The sequence below is a fragment of the Bolinopsis microptera genome, chromosome 9 (assembly GCF_026151205.1).
Source record: "Bolinopsis microptera isolate Bmic1 chromosome 9, MBARI_Bmic_1.0, whole genome shotgun sequence".
Classification (NCBI taxonomy): domain Eukaryota; kingdom Metazoa; phylum Ctenophora; class Tentaculata; order Lobata; family Bolinopsidae; genus Bolinopsis; species Bolinopsis microptera.
In genome coordinates, this window is record NC_087080.1 from 10,314,290 (window position 1) to 10,331,892 (window position 17,603).

At 40.7% G+C, this 17,603-nt stretch overlaps 2 protein-coding genes across 3 annotated transcripts in view; both read right to left on the bottom strand.

Moving 5' to 3' along the window:
- LOC134820882 (cilia- and flagella-associated protein 144-like) overlaps positions 1-17,603 on the bottom strand; it is a 66,074-nt gene that overhangs the window by 25,355 nt on the left and 23,116 nt on the right. The gene's annotated exons all lie outside the window — the stretch shown is intronic.
- The window catches only part of LOC134820866 (neurogenic locus notch homolog protein 2-like), a 54,763-nt gene that overhangs the window by 14,044 nt on the left and 23,116 nt on the right, over positions 1-17,603 (bottom strand). Inside the window, exons 2-6 of one of the 2 annotated variants that reach the window (XM_063831513.1) lie at positions 14,174-14,241; positions 13,751-13,916; positions 12,603-12,743; positions 12,084-12,186; positions 5,612-5,795 (exon numbers count right to left, since the gene is read on the bottom strand). In XM_063831513.1, the coding sequence (XP_063687583.1) occupies positions 5,612-5,795; positions 12,084-12,186; positions 12,603-12,743; positions 13,751-13,916; positions 14,174-14,207 (628 nt within the window). In that variant the 5' untranslated portion in view covers positions 14,208-14,241. The remainder of the gene's footprint in view (positions 1-5,611; positions 5,796-12,083; positions 12,187-12,602; positions 12,744-13,750; positions 13,917-14,173; positions 14,242-17,603) is intronic. The other variant, XM_063831512.1, reaches the window with a different exon arrangement.

Below are 17,603 nucleotides of genomic sequence, written 5' to 3' on the forward strand. Positions count from 1 at the left end.
TAAAGCAGTTACCTGACACCTGATACCCTGAAACACATGGCATAACACTCGCTGTACGAGCTGATAAAACATCAGCCACATTATACCCTGTCTCATGTAATGTGGGGTGAGTTTACCTTTTTAGAGAGGGTGGAGGGGGTTATACCCTGTCTCATGTAATGTGGGGTGAGTTTACCTTTTTAGAGAGGGTGGAGGGGGTTATACCCTGTCTCATGTAATGTGGGGTGAGTTTACCTTTTCAGAGAGGGTGGAGGGGGTTATACCCTGTCTCATGTAATGTGGGGTGAGTTTACCTTTTTAGAGAGGGTGGAGGGGGTTATACCCTGTCTCATGTAATGTGGGGTGAGTTTACCTTTTTAGAGAGGGTGGAGGGGGTTATACCCTGTCTCATGTAATGTGGGGTGAGTTTACCTTTTTAGAGAGGGTGGAGGGGGTTATACCCTGTCTCATGTAATGTGGGGTGAGTTTACCTTTTCAGAGAGGGTGGAGGGGGTTATACCCTGTCTCATGTAATGTGGGGTGAGTTTACCTTTTTAGAGAGGGTGGAGGGGGTTATACCCTGTCTCATGTAATGTGGGGTGAGTTTACCTTTTTAGGGAGGGTGGAGGGGGTTATACCCTGTCTAATGTAATGTGGGGTGAGTTTACCTTTTTAGAGAAGGTGGAGGGGGTTATACCCTGTCTCATGTAATGTGGGGTGAGTTTACCTTTTTAGAGAGGGTGGAGGGGGTTATACCCTGTCTCATGTAATGTGGGGTGAGTTTACCTTTTCAGAGAGGGTGGAGGGGGTTATACCCTGTCTCATGTAATGTGGGGTGAGTTTACCTTTTCAGAGAGGGTGGAGGGGGTTATACCCTGTCTCATGTAATGTGGGGTGAGTTTACCTTTTCAGAGAGGGTGGAGGGGGTTATACCCTGTCTCATGTAATGTGGGGTGAGTTTACCTTTTTAGAGAGGGTGGAGGGGGTTATACCCTGTCTCATGTAATGTGGGGTGAGTTTACCTTTTTAGAGAGGGTGGAGGGGGTTATACACTGTCTCATGTAATGTGGGGTGAGTTTACCTTTTTAGGGAGGGTGGAGGGGGTTATACCCTGTCTCATGTAATGTGGGGTGAGTTTACCTTTTTAGAGAGGGTGGAGGGGGTTATACCCTGTCTCATGTAATGTGGGGTGAGTTTACCTTTTTAGAGAGGGTGGAGGGGGTTATACCCTGTCTCATGTAATGTGGGGTGAGTTTACCTTTTTAGAGAGGGTGGAGGGGGTTATACCCTGTCTCATGTAATGTGGGGTGAGTTTACCTTTTTAGAGAGGGTGGAGGGGGTTATACCCTGTCTCATGTAATGTGGGGTGAGTTTACCTTTTTAGGGAGGGTGGAGGGGGTTATACCCTGTCTCATGTAATGTGGGGTGAGTTTACCTTTTTAGAGAGGGTGGAGGGGGTTATTAAAGTGAGGTGATTTGGTTTTATTGATTAGTGACAAGGTTACGGGTCATGATATATGGTAAATTGCGGTAAATTACGGTTAAATATAGACACTGCCAAGTTCCCGGAAACTTTCTGGGAAGTGCTTCAATTAAATTAGCTAAGTGACCCTGATTATATAGAGCACAGTATCGAGGTTGAATATGAAATCAAAACTTACACAGGTGACCTATTAATTGTCTACTCAAAAAGTAAAGATCACAGTTAGTGAGTACTGAGTAGTCAACACCATATTCATAGCTGGTGTTGTCTGCTCAAATTTTCTATTTAGTAGCTGCTATCATATTGTGTGTGATGAGCTCTTTTTTGTAACGTAATGGAACTTTAAAGTATCAGCTTTACGTAGAGGCGGGGGTAAGATCAGAGGATTTGTAATAGACCGTACGGTATGGCGAATTAACATATCATCTACTATGTAAAAGAATTTACCAACACAATCTGTGCTGTCATCCACACAAACTTATAAAGCCACAACTTTCGTGATATTTCCGGAGATGTAAGATATGATTGTTTAAGTAGGGGTGAAACCGTTCCGCAAGACTGATCGTGATAAAACCATGGATCCCGAATTCCATTCCCTAACTGAAACATATCCCAGTAAAATTATAGTAAATGTTTGTTTTGATAATGAAATCAGATCTAAATTGTTATGTTGTGGTCTCAGTCATCAGAGATGAGAATTGCAGTGATAGAAATTGTATGTGTTAACTGTTCATACTCACTCACAACTCACAACCCTCCTCCTGAAACCTCATAATCCAATAACCTCCCATATTGTAATGGATCCCTTACCACTGCCATTGCTCCATGTTTAGGGCTAACAGGCCCCGATACAGGACCACAAAGCCAAACTCATCTACACAACGTCCCCAAATAGGAAGTTTTTAAGTATTCAGGACGCGTGCCCCAGCGTGTGCTGACCCGGCCTATCACATTACACTTGATTGAATTGGGAGGGAATAAAAATTCAATATAACAGTAGTACCGGTCGTGTTCAGCACATCATATTATGGGGGGTGGTATGTATTACCGCACATATACACATCCTCACAGTATTTTCTATCAAGAGAATACTGCTCTGCAGTCGTCTACACTGCAAAGCTAACTTACACAACTCGGTGGTAAGTGTAACTATAACAGAAGACAGTTCATTACCATGAGCTTTTATGGCAGACGGAATGCTACACAGATTTTAACCGGGGCAGGCGGATCCAAGAATTGTGAACTGTTTATGCCATGCCACTCTTCACCAAGATTCACATTATAGGTGGTTGACATTCGTATTTGGCTACACAGTGTGGAGCGCCAAATTCGGGAGGCTCAACCATTCGCTCTATACATTATATCGACACTTCCCCCAACTTTATTCTAATCATAATTCATACACGACGTGACTGGTAAATTCCAAGAGAGCTGAAACCCTACGACATAGATCGGGGGGAACTACAACAAGTGCTCCAACTCAAACCACTGCCAAATGGTGGGTAAATGTGATTGGTTAAACAGGGTGGACCGGCTCGTGTATTGGCTGGTTACTGTGGGGTGAAGTAGCAGCTTCACTTGCAAGACTTCTTGGAGTTGACTTGCGAAATTAACATGGTCCAATCATGCCCCAACTCTCTTGATAAATTAGGATTTATCTGGATACCAAGCAGTGTGAGCACTAGAGTGTATTGAACCGGCAGGTTAGTCTCGAGATCGGAGACAAAACATTTTATTAGACAGTCAGGAGTGTGTGTTGGATAGCTTTGAAGTGTACGGTTTCAGTAACTGTAGCTGAAACAAACGGGATCCTGTCCGTCACGGAGTGTGACCTCAGAGTGTTAGTATGACACAGTAGTGCTGAACTTCCGGGGTACTTTCACCCTGTCACGTGACCCTACAATCGTATGACCGTGATATTAGCATATATGAGCATAATATTGTTGTGTGTGGAGGAGGATGGCTGGGATGTGTTATGTAGTTTGATCCGAGTCAGGAAGTACGATGGGAGGAGAAGTTCTATAAAGGCCGAGGAGACAGAGGGAGGTTTTCCTGTGGTCACCTGACCTGCTTTCAGAGATCCTGTCACCAAAACAATCACATATGATATATCATAAGTATTGCTCCTTCATAAGTATTATTCCTTGCGAGACGAGATCTTCCATAAGAGTTCTTCATACTTTTGTATACTTCAATCTGTTCTAATCTCTAAACTCTTACTCTCTTAGAAGACTCACAGATTTAATATGGGTTCAATGACAATGATTCTGACTGTAACGTTAAAAAATCATGGTTTTTCCTATTGCTGTAAGTGAAACCCTGTCCCCAATACATTCTACATTCTTCTTAACATTGAACTTTAAATTCCCAACCTCCAAAGGAACACACTGATAAATCATCAGCGCCCCCGCCCTCCACACAGACGACAAATCATCAAATCTGACATTTCTTCCCACGCTTTCCACTTTCCATTCCCCACTAACAAATACTCCAATCTGGAGCCCCTTATTGGCGATATTATCTACACATTAGTTGAGGAGCAGCTATTGGACACTGTGATCAGCTGACTATGCGATCTATTGGTCTGGCTAATAGCCCGCCATTACAAACAGAACAGCTGATTGGCCGCTTCATTACAAACAATGCTTCTGATTGGTTGAGAAAGGTCACGTGACGGTCCAGTGGTAACTAGCGGAGTCTTGATAAAATGATTTCGTAGAGTAGGGTATTGTTATAGTTTAAAATAAATATCATGTAGGAGACGAGATGCGTCAGCTGGAGTATTCTATTTCTCTGGAAGAGAAGATAAGCCTTCATAATTCTCCACTCGATTTTAATCCAAACAATCTTCAAAAAAAGGTCAAGTCCTAATAAAACACCTACGTAGTGGGTAAGACTTCCTGGAGAATGTAAAGAAGTAACACGTGGTGTTACAACGCACACAGACACGTCACTCCTCAAGTTACACTAAGATGGCGCTCCTTTATAATATTCTTTACTGATAATGGGATGATATTATTATTGTATTGGCGGCAACTTATCTGTCTGACCAACATGTAACGTCAATTCTCATGTAACGTCTCGAGGATTCCCCCGTGCGATACGGCATTATGTTGCCAACATATGTGACCTTTGGCCGTCCTCACGCTTGCATCTAATCAAGCTTCTGCTAGGAAAGAAATATAATATCTAAAATATTGAGCTGCCCTGTACATTGATTTTATGAGGATGGCCTCTCTTAAATGATGCGTGATGAATGCGGACAACGTATCACGACTAAAAATTGCCGCCACGGTGCTTCACACCGACGTCACGACCCCAGGGGACGCGTTTAACGCGCTATTACGTCACCAGTCACGTGGTGTGACGTCATCAGTAAAGTCGCGTGACGTGCCGTGATATGAGGCGGCGCCAGTCCGCCTGCACCCCGCTTGCCCGTACAGACCAATTGTTGTGTTCCCAGGCTAACCATATAATAGGGTTTTCCTTTTATGTTTAAACACTTTTGACACTATAGCCTCTACTTTGAGTTAATACATACGATACTCACTGTGTGCCGTGAGCTTAGCATACTGAACTAAACCAAGTAATAAGTATTTATTTTACTTAGTGTATTGGATTTCAAAATAAAGTCGGATAGTCTGACCATGCTAGACTTTATAAAGTTTCAAATCTCTCCATATCACAAGAACATCAAATTGTTTTACTATTTTGGTTCAAAATAATTACACCCAAGGGGTACTTCGGCTGAATTTTCCCACGATCAACATCTTTAACAGCTTGCAGGGTTTCCAGTGCATTCCAGAAAGATACCCTACCGCCCATTTCCCAAGCCCCAAAAGGATATTCCTGTCAAAACCGGGAGAATCCAAATTAAAACTAATAACTATTGACATAAATATTTGCAGAATATCCCTCTTAACATCAGTGACGTAAGACTGGATTTTAAGTGTACCGGGTACTCACAATTACTGTGATGCTAATTAAGATGCTCATTATTAACAAGATCACTACTTACATGGTCACTAATAGTCACTACTAACGTGATCACTAATAGTGAGTCACTATATCCAAGCACTGCCGCATAAAGCTATAAAACCCACATAGCTAGTGCGGTAAAATGCGGTAATAAAGCTTATATTCACTGACCTGGTTGACAAGTACATGTGTAGCTGTTCACTCCGTCAGTACAAGACCCTCCATTTCTGCACGGTTCTGTTGCGCATTCGTCCTCGTTGGTCTGACAGAAGGTTCCTCCAAATCCTGGTTTGCACGTGCAATAGAAATCTCCGATGGTGTTGAAACATTCGCCTCCGTTTTGACACGGCTCGTCCTGAGAATAAATATATAGTACATATAATAAAATGTATAGGTATTTAATTCGTAAAAAGTTGGTTATTTAAAGAACCTTAAATGGTTCGGGAAGTTGTTATTTAGTAAGTTGATAAAACTGTATTTTAGTTAAGGTAATGTATTGAGGAGGGTGGTAGTAATACTACCACCCTCCTCAATACATTACCTTAACTAAAATACAGTTTTATCAACTTACTAAATAACATACTACTAGTATGAGATATATTAAATATGGGTACTGAAAGTGGAAGTGCTGGGGTAATGGGGATAGATTGTTATCACGCGTTACGTTTTGGGTAAAATGACTAAATCAGCAGATACTTTATTGCTAGGGACTCTCTAATCTACCTCCACAAGCTAGCATTTAATCTCAGTCTTTAAACACTCTACTTGATTAAAGCAAGGTGGCTCGAACAGTATCTAGGAGTTAGGAAACTTTCACTTTTGACGTGGGTTATAAACTTTAGTGGGTTAGAAACCTTGGAGCTCGGGTGAAGTGACGCACGGACTTCACTGCATATAATGATAAAGAAATGATTATCGTTCATTAGACTGCAGGAGTGTTAAATATTATTATGTACTAGTGGTTGATATCTAGGCTACTTAATAGCTAGAGTAATTCTAATAGCTCTAGACGTATCAACTATCACGTGACGGGGGGAGCACCTCGGGTCGGGTGAAGACCGTGAGAATTTTCCCTGCTTTGTTGGATCCACTGTGAACAAATGGGCAGGATTAACTGAGTCTAAGTGAGTCTTGTAGTCACACCAACTAATGTGTACATTTCCAAACATTCCTAACTCATACCAGCGATCTCCCCAGCACCACCGTGGCAAGTGGCAACACAACTAAGGAGCATGCCATTGGGGCGAGATCGGTTCTTTTCTAATCACTCAGGTAGTCAATCTTCGGAGGGGCGCCCCATCTCAACTGCCATTGCTAAGCATTGCATTGGTACCATATGTTTCTTTATTGAGATTGTGTTGCAAGCATCTGGGCCTCAGTAGGGCTTTTTGGTATTATTGAGTAGCTTGCTCTCACGAGTCAAGTCAGTAGGTGCTGCACCAAAAAAAAGAAGAGAGAGAGAGAGAGAGAGAGAGAGAGAGAGAGAGAGAGAGAGAGAGAGAGAGAGAGAGAGAGAGAGAGAGAGAGAGAGAGAGAGAGAGAGAGAGAGAGAGGGAGAGAGAGAGAGAGAAAGAGAGAGAGAAAGTTGTCTAATGTTGGAGCTCAACTATTTAACTAGAACATAAAGCGTTGCTTTACTTAATAAATTGGAGCATCAAAAATTGACCAATTGTAAGCCACTTGTTTGCTTCTAGGAAAACAGTTACACGTTTAATGTTAAAATGGCAACCCTATATTATAATATACTAATCACTTAACTGTATATCTTACATCTCGTAAATTACTGCTCTCTCAGTGATTCTGGTTAAAGCTCTCGAATATTCTGATCAAAATAATTTCTAAGCACCAGATAATTGGGCTCCTAAACAAGGGCATGCTTAGACATGTTCACATTTGTAATGAGTGTTGGTTAAACATCAAATTAAAACCATTATAGTGTACATCTCATTAGAACAACTATTAACATGCATGGAGTGGTGTGGGCATCTTCAAACCCACTCAATCAATGCACACCAAGTGGGCACCGAGGGCGCCCCTACACAAGAACAACACTTTAACCACACCGGACCACGCCCTTAGTTTAACACTCTCAATTGATCTAGACGATACAGCAGATATACTGATAATATAATTGGTGTTATATTATAATGCTATCATAAGATCTAACCTTTCCTTAAACACTGCTAGTATTCTTAAAAGCCACGGTTTCTTTAAACACCGCTTTGAGTATGCACTGCCAATGAATGCCCATTCAAAAATGCTTGACTCCCTCAACATGCAGAGTTTATCTCCAGACAAAACTCTACAGTTGGATTATTTTACACGAAGAAAGTGTGTGTAAATGCGTATATGATGCTGTGGCTAAGGTCATGATGTCACTGGTGGATGTCTCTAGGTTCCCAATTAAGAAGTACGTGTGTTATACAGATTAAGATTTATTGTGTAGCCCTGATAATAAATCAGGAAAACACATGGCAGAACACAGGTTTGAACCCCTAACCTTTTCACAGAGTTTATAGGTACCACATAATTAGAAGAGCCTGTAGTTATTCATGAGAGCTTGTAATTAGCATAATTAGTACTTTTAATTAGCATAGTTAGTACTTGCTTAATTGGTAACGACATCTGATGTAACTGCTCAACCTCCAACCAACAATGTGGACAACCTTTCAAGACCTACTACCACAGATGACGGACATTCTATTTTAACCTTCAACTTTGTCAGGAATCCTCCCTCTCCATTAACAACATCAACTGCTAGGTCTTCTCCAGTATAACGGAAACTCACTGCCTTACTACTGGTTTGACAGCTCGCAACTATCTTCAAATTATCCGCAAAGTCAGTACTAGTACCTTCAAATTATTATATATTGAGCACTTGTACGGGGGGAGAGAGCTAACTTCAACAGATACGAATACCATGACACCAGTTGTTACGGTTCGCTACCTTCACCCCTCCAACAAACCTCGTCACCTCTTCACCAACTCCACATAACTTATATTTAAGTAAGTTTGAGTTAAGCTATGCAGTTTCTTCAGACATCATGGTCCGTATAAAATATGCGCATATATTTCGTGATAATGTAGCTTAAGTTACCGGCTGAGCGCGACAGGACGCCGGGGCTTCTGAAAGCTTGTCAACACTTGCCTGTCCGGACATTGCGTATCCTTCAAATCTCCAACTGTATCATTAGTGCAACACTGAGCTACGTTTAAATCTACAGGGAAAATTTCAAACACGTCGCATAGTCTGATGTGTTTAATTTTCATGCCGTTATTATACGTGATGAAATTTACGTCGCGCCCTAAACCCGGCCAGACTAGAAGTGGGGCTGAAGTTGATAGATCAATGTACGATGGACCGGTTTGTGCTGAGGTGCTGTGGTAAGTGCGAATAATTCACAGATTCCCCAATTAATCTTCAGGACAGCTAAGATAATAAAGCAAACAGTGCTATCTTATCCGCTTTGCAAGACAATGGCCACCTTTAATTTAAAGGGCGCACAAATATTTAATCCACTAGTTAGCTGCTGTCTGTTGTTATGGTTACCAACTATTTACAGTTCCATTAACACATTCTAGACATTCCAGTAAAGCACGGAAAAAAAAACCTTCCACCGAAACCATCGAAATTGTGCATATTGCAGGTTTTCCGGGATGACCCATAATTAGTGTCTGATTAGTATCAGTGAAGAAGAGGAGAAGTCGAGGACCCCCCCTGTACCCACACACACACACAGTACATAATATTAGTGAGTTCAAATTACTTGGGTTTCTCTGCGTTTAAATCATTTTATCGCGTATCGATAACACCACCGTACACACCTTTATATATATTCAGGACTGACGTAACAGTAACGTTAATTTGACCGACCTCTGTCTGTATTTATCTAGATGGGTACTGCTACTGTGGGTAAGTTACAGCGACCCACTTATAGTAATGAGTTAAAGTAATTCTGTTAGAGTTAAAGTAATTGTAAATAGCTGTGTAGTAACTGTGACAAAATCATATACATAGTGAATAAGCTGTGACAAAAGCATGTAATAACTGGGACTACGTCCCATTTACTGCTACAATATCACTATGACAACAATGTCTGAAATGCTGAGTTCACCAAGATGAGCAAAACTATCTGATGTAAAAACAAATTTGTCAGTTTCAATGATTAATTAATTGTTGCAAATCCTTCCAGAACAGCATCAGACTTACAAGGTGCTGTGGTTGCTTCAATTTTACGTGGAATTTGTAACCAATTTTAAATGTTCATCGCACATTATAGATAAATTCATGTAATGTGCGCACTATGTGCAGTACAGTACAGCCGGTCCTATCACTTGACTTGAATACAGCTCTACTACTGGCAAACAGCCATCACGTGACACCCCTAATGACATCCTATTGGCCCGGGGCCAGCGCGAGTAGGCCCACATACTGTGTACTGTACGCATGTAAAGTTTTCGAAAACAGTAATTACATACGTTTTCTAAGCAGGACCGTTACTTTGAGACTTCCGGGCTGGTACAGGTAGCTAGTGTTGTTGCCAGGGTTCTCATTGGATACATGCAACTCTTTAAATAACTAAATGATACTGGTAGAGAAAAATTTGTGGTATTATGCTTGTTCGAAAAAGCAAAACTACAGTTAACCTTGATGATATAATGAGGTGTGCGGCCTGCAATTAAGTAGAATTATTAGGTTCAAGTTGTAAATTAAATTTTGATAACACTGAGACATGTCTACTTTGGCAGCAGAATTAGCACAGCGAGTAAATTGATAATATATGAGACTAATTAAAATTAACAGAATAATCCTAATTATTGAATTGATTATCATACGTTTGCACTTATCAGTGAACAACTGAAGCACAGGTAATTGGCAGTCTTTTGCAACACTTGCAGTCAACTAAACCAATCAATTAAGAGCCATCTAATCACGTGACTAAGAAATAACCAGATTATAATTAAGAGCAGTGTCCTCTTCACAATAATAGAAGCATACGATATTTTCCCCGTTTAAATGTAATACTTAAGTTCGAGATCATAAGTTGTAATTTCTCAGTCAATTATAAACTTCAGGTATGCATCAGTACAATGTCTAGATCATTCTGTTTTCGTAATAAGTCAATCGAACCGGATTATAATCAATTCTTTATCTTCTTAATTGTGTCAGTAAAATCTTCATTAGTTCAAGGCCGAGTTATTTATCATCTGTTTTATAGTATCTTTGTTCTATTACAAAAGTTCAATTAAAGCTAAATTAAATGAATCAAAATCTTAACCTGGAGTTTGATTTTGGCAGTAAAGCGGATATGGCTCACACAATGGCCTGTGTGTCTGAGCCTTCGTCAGATAATATGTTGCAGAAACTGCTCTAAGTTAAGAAAAGAAGTAGAAGTAGCAGTTCCCGAGAGAAAACATCTAAACTCCCGTTCAGTATGCTGCAACAATAATTTAACCATCAAAATATGTCAGCTTTATGTTTTTATTACTAAGCCTTAATACCAGGTTCCAGGTTAAAGCGAGCTATATTTGTTTGTCCACGTCGAGAACATTTAACAGTGGACTTGTCAATAATGTAAATTTAGAATCTCAGACATTTTAGCAATGTTATATAACGTAGTGGTTGGGGATTAATGTCGACTGTCACGTGATCAGATCCCCCGGACACCTCTTCTCATTGGCTAATAATGCAAATAAAATGGGAGTTGTAACTAGTTTAACCTGCGGCATAGCTTTCAGATTAACTCCTGCACTGAGTTAAACCCATCTCACTTATGAGCTTGTATATTCTACAAGTTAAAAGGTTACCAGGCCTGATAATGAAACCTAACAATTTTGCAGACTTTGACATTTCCCACAATCTTAAGGAAGCCAAATCCTTAAAAATATCAACTTGAAAGAGTAAAATTACATAGAAACGTCAGATTATGGATTGTTTCGAAATCAATATATTGGTACGGTAGGCACGGGACTCTTTCTATGGAAAAATTAAAGGCTTCTTTTTAATTGATATAATATAACAGGATTGTAGTGATATCATAAAGCACCGATTACAATATGTTCCAAGATATTTTGATTGCAGAATATAATATCAGATCAAAAGTATGGGGATCGGATCATCTGCCATAACAAAAATGTTCCCAAAAAATCATTAATTTGAGCTCCCGTAACTTAAACGGGATAATATTTTCTAATCGCCTGACGGCTCCAGACCAGAAACCGAACCACACCTGGCCCATCGTGTGACTATCACGTGATTAACAATGACCTCCAACAATTGAACAATCAGTAAGCCAGCTCCATTTAGCACCTGGATCAAGAAGAGAGAGAGAGAGAGAGCTGCACCACTTGGAGCTCATTAGTTGGCTCCGTGGTGAGCTTACATACTAGCCCCTCATGTTATAGTTGTCCTGAACAGAGCTATCAATATAATACTGGTAACATGTGTCCAGTATCTGGACTCTACTGTCTCTGGGGTCCGGGGCGGGGAGCGGGCAACACTAAGGGTGGGGGACAATGCAAATAATGTTTTCATAAAATACAAATTATGATAGTACCCCTGTGATATTACTAACATTATCGTTTATATTTCCTACCCTAAAAGCCTAAAGAGAGATATAAATCAAGAATATGTTCTACTTACGTTGCACTCGTCTATGTCGCGCTCACAGTTCTCTGCCTGATAGCCCGGGAAACAGTCACACCTGAACTCTCCTCCCCCAATATCAGTGCAGTTACCGTTACCTCTGTGGGAAATGTCAGTTAGATTGGGTCCCAACAATGTTCAGTTAACAGGCCGGACCTGTCAGCAGTTAAAGGACTAACACTGTTACCGGCCGTCCCCAAATATTGGGGATAGTACACTTGCCGAGCTGAGTCCTGAATCTACTATCTAGGCGCAACGAATTAAGATGATTCACTTTGGAGTGTGGGCTTTAAGACGCGAATAACTTGATACGAATAAAAATAAACTATGATTCAATAAGTAGGAAAACAGTCCAGGTATTGTGAAAAAAATCTTTATTATATTGAAATTTTCATGAATTTCGTCACTAAACTTAACTCGTCATTTTTCTTGACATAAAACTTTCCATATCGAATAATCATAATAATCGAATTTTAGTAATCGAATAACACACTTTACAAAGGAATAGTTAGTTACCTGCAAGGATTTGCACTGCACATGTCAATTCTATTCTCGCAGAAATTCCCTCCCAGTCCTACCCCGCACTGACAGTGGATGTTCCTGTTCCTGTTCTGGTTGTAGGTGTACTCCTTGCAGGTGGATATCTGGTTCGGACCCCTGAACAAGCGGGTGGTTTATGAAGGAGTAAGGGTTTAGTGTGAAGCGGGGTGTGAATACTCACGTATGTTGTATTATAGAAATGTGGCGAACTTGGTTATTTAGTTAGTTGTTGGCCACCATGCAAAATATTCTGAATCACCCCCCATGAAACAAGATAAAAAACTTTCTTTTTGGGCATATTGATTAATTAAATTTAAGACCATAGCTTAATTCTCACACAATAAAATTGTGCTAGTTTTCCACCCATTGCAGTTACAAATTACTCAACTGAGTTATTCGAATGCAAACTTTTAGAGCGAGCCCTGGCCAAACATCTTTAATCTCAATGCCAGTTACTACAAATAAAGAAATAAATAAGACATGGATATAACAGTATCGGTATATATTGGAACTGGTCATAGTAGTACTAGTGGTGATAGTACTAGTAATAGTACACTAGTACTGCAATATAGCTCCACTGTCTTGGCAAAGGGTCAACATGTGAGGAATGTAAGTGTCAACAAGTATACCACTAACGACCAGTGTTCCAGTGTTTGACGGCCCTTTGATTGGGTATTAACAAAGTGGCAAACCCTACACGTGTCTTCCTAGTACTGATAACAGAGATTATATAATATGTCTTACTCTGGGGTACTACTCTCTCTATCTAGAATATACAGCATTGTTTGCTGGGGTTCTTGTGCTAAGTTAGACAGGTGTGAGGACTGTATTTAGTTCTTTATAGATTTGGGAATGGTTGTAATCCAATGATTATTATCAGCTGCCAAAAAACCATGTAATAAGGGTGCAGTTATTTCCGGGAAGATATAATCAGTTAATATATTATATAATCCACAATTCAAACAGATTATTTCACAAGGACCGTAATGGTAATTTCCATTGTTTTTTGTCCAAAACACGTACACTGTGCCGGGCATCACGTTTAAACGAATTTGATAAGAATTATGCAGAAAACCTCATAAACCCTGGGAAAAAAACTTGCTACAAAAACAGATAGTACTCACGTTCCGTTTTGACAGGGATTAAACTCGCAGGAGATGATCTTCTCGTTACACTTGAAGCCCATCCATCCCAGGTCACAGATACACGAGGTGTGGGGGTCGTCACTGCACGTGCCGTGTACGCAGCCGCAGTCAGTAGCTTCAACCGTGCACAGCTCTCCACTAAACGCTGAAATTAGGACAGGGTCAGGGTCGAACAAATGAAAAGATTGAGGATAATTTCAAAAGATAAAGTTTAACTTCGTGATTATGTATACGTACTACGTAATGAGGACTTCAGTATGAGGTACTGAATTGTGTGTATTGATTTTGAGTTGGTTTGTAGGTCAGATGTTACAAAATACGTGGCAAGAATAAATCAGTGAGGTTTGTGAGTAAAATTTGCATTTTGACAACTCTGTGATTAAAATAATTTAGGGAGATTACCTAGTATGATGATTCCACAAAGAATTAGCTGCATATTATCACGTGCACATTAAAAGGGGATTCTTCGAGCTACAGTGTGAACAAAACGTTATTTAAATTACAGTCCTCGGAATAACGTTGTGATATTAAGTAATTACGTGATAATCGGATCTTAATAATATCAAACCACGATATTATTATAATGTGAAATCACAGCAAATGTAATTGGTAGATCACGATGGAGATCAGGAAAATCACGACGGGTTCAAGTCATCGAGGCAAACGGTGAGAGAAAACAAAAGACAATACCACGATGCACAAGGTAATAGATTTACTATTAGAAACATCTCAGGTATAATTACTGTTCAACCTGGTTAAACAGTGCCCAAACTTGACATTTTTGAGCGGTTAAACGCTCACAAAATTCACGTGTTATCTTTATAAAGGAGCAATATTCACGTGTTATATGTAATTGTCCTCGGATCTGGCAGACAGTTTAAGCTCGACCAGTAATAAGGCGATAGATGGAAAGCTGGAACACTAAGTGTTACATAAGGACTTATTGGGATTTGGGTGGGTAGCGAAATAAGTATTATTTAACCAATCAAAAAGTAGGTTAAACGTCCATCACTGTAACCAATTGATCAAACAAGCCGGAAATTGAGATGAAAAAAAAAGTTTCTGCATGTAGGGAATAAATATAAAAACTGACAGCAAAGTCTAAAACCTTGAGACGAAATCAGACATCTAAAATAGGCAGTAACTTACAGGCAACAAAACAGACAAAGAAGTGGTGTGCTCAGTGCTAGACAACTAATTTGAATCTAACTAATGCCACCACCTGACCAGCTCTCAAAGCACAAAATTACATAATCTGTTCTACATTACCGACCCCTGAAACATCAACTCTCGGCCCCACAGTTATAAACGTCACTACAAGCACACCACAAGCACACGTTCGCCAGCCCCGTATTCGGTACTCGGGCTCACAAAGGAAGAGAAAAACAGGGAGCGAGCCGGACTCATTAGAACACAAGGGAGATGGGAAGAAGCGCAAGAGAGCGAGAGCTAGAGCAACACTACCAGCATGGTCATAGCCAGAGTGCCACTATACCTCCGTTCCCAAAACCACCTTGAGTAGCCACAAGGTGTCCTCACTCTCTCTCTTTCGCTCTCTCTCTCTCTCTCTCTCTCTCTCTCTCTCTTGCTCGGTCCTCCATCTGCCCCAGTTCTCTTTTAGTCGTTACCGGGACTGTCTCTCAACGTGTTAGGACGTAAAAGCTCAGGAAGCATGGACTCAAAGAGAAGAACCGCTACAGTGTCACTCACCTTGCCTGGTTATGCAATATCAAACTTACAGTAAATAGCAAGTTCAAATAGCACATTGCTGTCCATTATTATTTACTATATTATATTTTACATATAATAATATTGTTTAAAAGTTGTTATAACCCCGAATGTTGTTGCAAGCTCTGTTATTTAGCAAGGAGTAGTAGACACTGTCTTGGGAAGGTTTTATGAGGATTGTTTTTACCGGTAACAGTGTATCAAATGTGCACGCAAACATGACAAGATTGGGATGTGTCAGCATCAGGGAGCGCTTGTATATATTTGATCATGATGTTTTTATCAAGGTGACCGCTGTTAAGGATGACCAAAGTTTGAGGTTAAATCAAACTGAGTGTCGTGGAATAAAGCGAATCATGCGTTTGTAATGGAATGTAACGTATCGTATCTAAAGTCTCGGAGTAGAGTACGAGATGTTTAAAAGAGATGAGAACGGGACCCGGCGTCTTGTGAAGGACTGGAGTGGCGTACTCTGAGTACGGACAATGATCATCATACACAAACCCTTACTGTGGAGACCAGACCATACAACCGTAACTAAACTAGATACTACATTAACCCAGGTTATGTGGTTTAGTTACTGTGTGAGCAGTCAAATCATTGAGCAGCTCCACAATGCCTAGACGTAATGACCACTTGGCTCAACTAGCACTGGCTGGAGAGTAGCAATATAGTACATTACACTCTACCACACCACACTGAACAATACCCCACCAAACCCCACTAAACCCCACCACACCAGAATTACAGTAAAACAAGTGAAGACACCAAACAGACAGACTAGGAGTCTAGGGGAGAGTTTTAACTGAAACACATTCCCCATCACACACCTCACAGAGAGTAATACGTGTGTTCAAATAATACATATGTTAATCAGGTAATCAAATATTCAGTACAAAGGGCATTCATCTACTTTAAAAACAAGCTAGCGATCATCAAAGTCACGTGACAATTTCCACAATTCATCAGAGCAGGACGAGCCGAATAATTGACCTATCACCGGCGACAGCGCTGAAGATTGACCAATCAGCGTTGGGAAAGCTGACGAGAGGGACTTGGCGGGACGGTTAGCAAGCGTATAATAGTAAGTAAGCAAACACAGGACTTGTTAAAGCTTTATAAGGTGATGTCACCAAATGCCACCGGATAGGCGGTGTAATGACAAAAAGTGCACACAATGTTATGCTTAGAAGGGTTGGCGTGGGAATCAATTATAGTCCATTCATTGTATAATGGAAGGAAAAATGTTCCGAAGGATGGGCTTCAATATTCGACAAAAGCAAGAAAAGAAGGGCCAATTGAGACACGAGGAGAAGTTAAGCAGATGATTCATGCTGTCTATTTATATCCGATCAAATGTTTTGAAATTGATAACCACACTTCAGGGTCACGTGATGAGACAAGGCTGTTGTTATTGGACACGAGCTCGTCACGTGACGGGCACGCCTCTCAGATGCTCTAGTTTGATATTGGACACCGAGTTGTTTGCAAAAAGAATCTGAGAAACTGTAATGGGGAGCTAGGTAGGGGGGCTAGTAGGGCCGGGGCAGGTGGGCATTTGTTTATTGTTTGACCCAGTGTCGGCTGTTTACTCAGAACATAATGTCTGCGAAGATCTTCGTTTGGAGTTAAAAACTTTAGGTAAATCATAACAACCTCCCAATTGACATGCTGAAACGTAAAAGAAGTCGGGCGTATCAAGAACAAATGGGCCGAGAATTGATGAGCACTGGAAACTTGTTCACGGACTTGAAACTGAAGATAAGCGAGCAGAGGTCGAATAGTACAGCTCATCTGAGAACTAAAAAGTAGCACAACAAAGAGAAACCAGAACAGCTCTCACTCTCCACTCGTCTAACTCAACCTCGTGGGATCCTGGAGTGGAACTTTCTGCAAACACTTATCGCACGTTACTTATCAGTTGTTGCAAACAGTTTAACTGGACTAATAGGATAGAGAGAGGGGGATGACCTAGAGGGTTGACCGGGAACGGGGGCGAGATGAGCCCTTGTAAACCCACTTAGACACCATGGGAACACTCTAATTACCACGAGGGTGTGAGGATATTGATCCTGTTAGACGGTTATAGCTGATAAACGAGGGC